Source organism: Geospiza fortis, unplaced genomic scaffold, assembly GCF_000277835.1.
Source record: "Geospiza fortis unplaced genomic scaffold, GeoFor_1.0 scaffold37, whole genome shotgun sequence".
NCBI classification, from domain to species: Eukaryota; Metazoa; Chordata; class Aves; order Passeriformes; family Thraupidae; genus Geospiza; species Geospiza fortis.
In genome coordinates, this window is record NW_005054449.1 from 531,307 (window position 1) to 536,592 (window position 5,286).

General features: G+C 47.7%; 1 protein-coding gene across 1 annotated transcript; it reads right to left on the reverse strand.

The window, feature by feature from the left end:
• Nucleotides 1-2,370: 2,370 nt before the first annotated feature.
• TMEM52 (transmembrane protein 52) lies at nucleotides 2,371-5,217 on the reverse strand. The gene is made up of 4 exons (XM_005427637.2): nucleotides 5,161-5,217; nucleotides 4,353-4,397; nucleotides 3,001-3,170; nucleotides 2,371-2,681 (listed from the first exon to the last, which is right to left on the reverse strand). Exons 2-4 carry the CDS (start codon nucleotides 4,382-4,384, stop codon nucleotides 2,371-2,373), a joined length of 513 nt encoding a protein of 170 aa, XP_005427694.1. The 5' UTR covers nucleotides 4,385-4,397; nucleotides 5,161-5,217.
• Between the last annotated feature and the right edge of the window lie 69 nt (nucleotides 5,218-5,286).

Below are 5,286 nucleotides of genomic sequence, written 5' to 3' on the forward strand. Positions count from 1 at the left end.
ACACTTTATAATTTCCTAACTATGAAGGTGACACAGCAAAGTGAGCTGCTTTTGTGTGCAGAGGGAAATCTGTGTTCCTGAGGGCTGATGGGGCAGTAGCTGCTGTTAACAATTTCTGAATTAATGAGCTATGTTACAAGGCAAGAGCCTGGGCAAAACACGAGATTTTTCCTTAGGTGCTAGAAAGGAAATACCAGATTATGGCCTTGTTCCTAGGAACTCACAGGCATTTTTCTTGGGGTTTTGCATCTCCTGTGACCAAGAGAACAGAGCTGGCAATCGGGCAGGTCCCGTGCCAGCGCTGCCGGGGCACCAGAGACAGGGCAGGGATTTGGAGATTCCCCTGCTCCATCCAGCCCCGCTCCCTTCCCTGCAGGCACAGGAGCAGGCAGGGACTGCCCTCTTGTGTCAGTCACGGTTCTCTCACTCGCCTGGCTTTGAATTCCCGTCTCTGTTTGTGAGTGAGCGCTCAGCCATTTCCCTCCAGCACTAATTCTTTCTTCGGAAGGGCAGAGGCTTCGTTCAGAGTGCTGTGGAAAAGTTCAATAAATAAAAATACATCTGCTGCGTTTATGACTTGGAGACATCCAGAACTGGGCATATATTGCCCTTCCAGGCAGACACATCCAAACAGTTACCCTGGTTATGCCCAGCCTCCATCTTGACACAGATAAGGAAAGCAGAGGAAAGAATAAAACAGCAGAAATGTAATGAAGGGTGACAGAGAGGAGACACAAGAGAAGCAGATTTGTTGCACCAGTCAACCCTCATAGTAAGTTACATGCGAGTTAAATATAGAACTGACCCTTCCCTGGGGAGCCAGACTCATGGACAGCTCACACATGACTCTGCAGCAGCATCTTGGGCCTGTGGCTGGCAGAGATCTTCATTTTTAAATCATTAGTGCTCATTTCCAGGGCAGTTCTTGCAGTAATGGTTGTCAGAGAATAACAGTCTTCTAAAAGCTGTGCAGGCTTTTGTGCCCACCACTTCTACTGCCTGTTAATGACAGACACCTAAATTTATGCTACATTCACTAATAGCAGCGAGTGCTCAGGCTTTGCTTGCTGCTCTTACCCAGAGCAATGAGCCACCCTGGCAATTGCTCATGTTCCTAAAGCAGCCAGATTAGCACCTTGCTAAAGTGGATTCAAAGAAAATCACTGCTCAGGAGTGGACAAAATTTGGACCATTTGGAATATGGAAGAGCAAGGGAAAAAGCTGGCATTAAAACCCTGCCTCTGGAGCCCATATTTTTGTCTGGGCTGCTACTGCTGTAATCAGCTCCAAGCTCCCAGTTCTAAAATGATGCTCAGCAGTTATCCCTCTATCAGTACTTCACAAAGAACCATCCCTAAGAGTATTTTCTTTGAACTTTTGCCCAGCCTGTACTGTGGTATTTGTATCTCTTATTCTGGATGGCTCAGCACAAGCATGTTTTGTGCTCATTCCTGAGCTTGTCCCTGTGCTGAACTGGTAAAAGCTGCCAGGAACCTGTGATTGCTCTTTCCTGTGCTGCCTGAGACCCTGACACCTGAGCAGATCACAAAATATAAAGGCATCTTTGAAATATTTGATGAATATTTGAAACACATCAATAATACTGAACCATGTGTGCAGGTGTCTCTTTGGAATTAATGTGTACCTTATCTGGAAAAATTAAATAGCAAAGGGAACCACCCACAAGGCAAAACATCTTGAGAATAGAAATGGAAAGATTTATAGAACGTCAAAAACAATCCCTTGGGGTCTCACGACCAGCACCAGCACAGAGGTGTCTGTGTCTCATCTGCCTCATTCCCTTTGTGCAGGTGTGAAACAACACAAAGCATTTCCCTCCACGCTCTCCTGTCCTGCTGGCATCTTCCTGCTCCTGGAGGAACATGAGCAGCACTTTGTCCTCAGCAGCTTCCTGGGCACTTGGTGTTCTCAAAGGAAGAGAAACCACAGAGGCTGTTCAGTGTCACTGGCTGGGATTCCCCCTTCAACTCCAGCTTGGGAAACTTCAGTTCTAGTACAACAGCTTCCTGTTTGTGCTGTTCTGAGTGTGTATTCCCAAGGTGGCAAAACTCTCCTAACCTTTTTTATTGCTGGACACAAGGAACAATTTTTTTATCGGAAGATGAACAAGCATTCATGTCCCACTTTTACAGGCATTTTTAAACTGCTGCCCTTTTACCTCATTTCATATCCTTGAAGAAGCTTTACCAGGGGATTACAGCAGTCACAGAAAACATTTCTTCTGACAGATCATTACAAGGGCATGAGAAGAAATATCTTTCCATCACAACCTACTTAGAAACCCAAACTCCTCATGTCTTCTTTAACTCTTACAGTCCTTCCCTTACTTTTCTCCCCATCTGAGCTGAGTCAGACCTGTGGCTGTTCTTTCGTGGCATCTTCTGAATCTTCTGAATTTGCCTGTGTTGCTGGATCTCTGTTGATTGTGTCAGGTGGGGACTGGCTGGGATTCAGCCCACGTGGTGTCACCTGTTCAGGGATGTCATCAAGTTTCTGGTTTGTCCGTGCCACTTGCTTTCCCATTTGAACAGCTTCATCATAGGAAGGTGGCAGGTCCATGGCATAGAGGCTGTAGGCTGGAGGAGACACAGTGTTCTTATCCATATCCACAAATACCAAGGGAATCTGGACACTTGGAGGGTACTGCCATGAGCTGTATGCTGGGAAGAAAAAGAATTTAAAATAAAAATTAAACACCTGCATGGGACACTGATATATGAAGGGCTAATCCTGCTTTTTTCCTGGAAATTACAGACTTTAGTGTTTTCAGGATGAATGCACTGTATACCAAAGCTGTCCATAAAGAGTCACTCCTGATTTTCAGTGTCTCACTGTCACCCTGATCCCTCCCTTCACCTCTTGTGCCCACCCTGTGGGGCTGGAAGTTGTTCTGGGAGCTCACTGGGAATTGCTGTTCCTGCAGGGCTGGACAGAGCTCCAGGCACAGGGTGAGGAGCAGGTGACTGCCAGGATACTCACAGGTCACTGTGCTGTGGGCAGTGCTGTCACTGTCAATGCCAATCACGGCCAGGTCACAGGGGTGCCGAGGGAAGGGCTCCACTGGGAGCCTTTTCTTCCTGCAGCAGAACTTGACACAGCTCGCTGAGACGCCACAGAGCAGGAGCAGGAACACCAGCAGCAAGATCAGCCTGAAAGAGGGGGAACACCTGCAGTGCACTGCTTGTGTTGTACTGCTTCTAAACCAGAATATCATGTCACCCAAAATGGTCAGAAGACAGGCCAAGCCTCCTTTAGTTCTGATTGGGTGCTGGATCCTGGGTTAGAAAGTTGGATCACAAACACTCAGTCGTGAGTTGAAGAATTACTGCCCAGCAGTACAACCCGTTCTGGCTCACAGGTGCTGAGACATTTCACTGTTTTGGGTTATTTCTACTTCTGTGCAGGCAGAATGGCTCTGCTTTCCACAGCAAGAGAGGGTTTGTACTTGGAGGGAAGTACAAGCATGAACTTTCACAAGTCTAGAGCCCCTCTTTATGAATGAGCACGGAGATGATATTCTATTAAATTATATTTATGCCTTGAAAACACAATTCCATCTCTAGCTATTGCTTAAGGAAGTTTATAATTTAACAATTTACAATGTACCTAGACTGATATACCTGTGTTTCAGGTTCTCCACTGAAACTCCACCTTCCCACCTCTCAGTTTCTCAATCCAACTCCCTCCTGGAGGCTTTCAGAAGCCTTCTCAATCTATTTTTGGTAACTGTGTCTTTTTAAACAGCTCTGTGTATCAACCAAAACTGCTCCACACTGAAGGAGGTGAAGTAATCAACTCCCTCTGTGTGCTCAAAGCCAATGTATGGACAGAGTGCAAGCTATGCAAACAATGTCAGGGCACCTATACCAGGTGTGAGGTGGGAGATGAATCCTGTTGGGAATCCTCTCTCTGGCCCCAGTTTGCCCCTCCCAGCAGGTTGTGCTCAGCTCTGTGCCCAGCAGAGGGGACAGTCCCTGTCCCTGTCCCATAGAAGGGAGTGAGCCGGGGATGGGGCAGGGCCAGGGCCCAGCAAATCCCTGCTGAAGCTGCCCTGTGAGAAGAGCCAATGGCCAGCAAGGCTCTGGCTATTTAGGAAGAGCAAACAAACCCTGGAGTTCAACTCCAGAGCACTCAGAAGGGAAAGATGACACAGCCCTCAGTGAATGCTGGTCCCCACCTGACACCCAATCTCCCCTGGCCTCATCCAGGGGAAAACAGAGAATCCCTTCCCTGATCCTGCCTGAGCAAAGCCTCTCCACTGCCTTGCTCCAAGTGCTGCTCATAAAAACTTCCAAATGGTTCTGGGTTAGGAAGATTAAAAGCCAACTTACCAGACATACCACAGATTTGTCCAATCAGACATGTTCTGAGGGCATCTGTGAAGGAAGGCAGATGATTCACTGGTTTAAACCGTGCATGTATGACAGGGAATGCACTTCCTTGGGGTGGAAAAGGGAAAGCACTCAGTGAGAGTATGGAGCAAAACCACTTTAGATTGTTCTTCATGGTTGTACCATTACTCCAGATGAGAACATGCAAACAATCCCACTGTAAAAGTTGCTTCTGAATCAATAAATGTTTTTATTGAATGGTGCTTTACTCTGGCTTGGGAGAGAGAATGACTTGTGCATGATTCCCAAAAAGCCAAATCAGTGTTATTTAAAGGTAGCTGAGATGAGGTGCCTCATACCAGAGACCTGTCTGAAAATGCTGGTGTGGACAACTACCTGTGTCCCCCAGATATTTTAAAGTTATTTTGCCATAGCTCCAGTGCAGCCAGAAATGGCTTTTTTCAGCTCTAGTGCAGTACAAAGGAGGAGAACAGCTCCTGTGCTATTTCAGCCGAGTTGTGTGTGCCGAACCTCCTGCAATGGATTTCCTGTGCCAGAACAATGGCTCTGGTCACAGCACAGCCTCTGCAAACTGGTCACAAGTGACACCTGGGAGTCGTCTTGGGAGAGAACCATTCACCTCAGTCCACAGAGCAAGGGCAGCCAAGTGAAATTTAAAAGTCGCTGACTGTCTTAGAGATCGAAAAAAGAAGTTGTAAGGGATGGCCATGAGCAAGTCACCGCTCTGGTGTGGGAATGTCACTTGGTCACGGTGGGAAAGGTTTGGGAACAGGCAGTGGTTACTCACCGGGCAGAGTTCTCACAGTTGTTCCCAGGACAGAGCGATGCCCGGGGAAGGGGCAGCCCGGGGCTGGATCAGCAGGCGGCCGGAGGAGAAGTTCCCGGTCCCCTGCTGCCTGTGCCCGGAGGCTCC

Coding starts and splice junctions, on each gene's coding strand:
- TMEM52 (XM_005427637.2), bottom strand. CDS start 4,384: ATGTCTGATTGGACAAATCTGTGGTATGTCTG. Junction 3,171..4,352: donor ACAAATCTGTGGTATGTCTG/GTAAGTTGGCTT, acceptor CCCCTCTTTCAG/GCTGATCTTGCTGCTGGTGT. Junction 2,682..3,000: donor TGCCCACAGCACAGTGACCT/GTGAGTATCCTG, acceptor TTTTCTTCCCAG/CATACAGCTCATGGCAGTAC.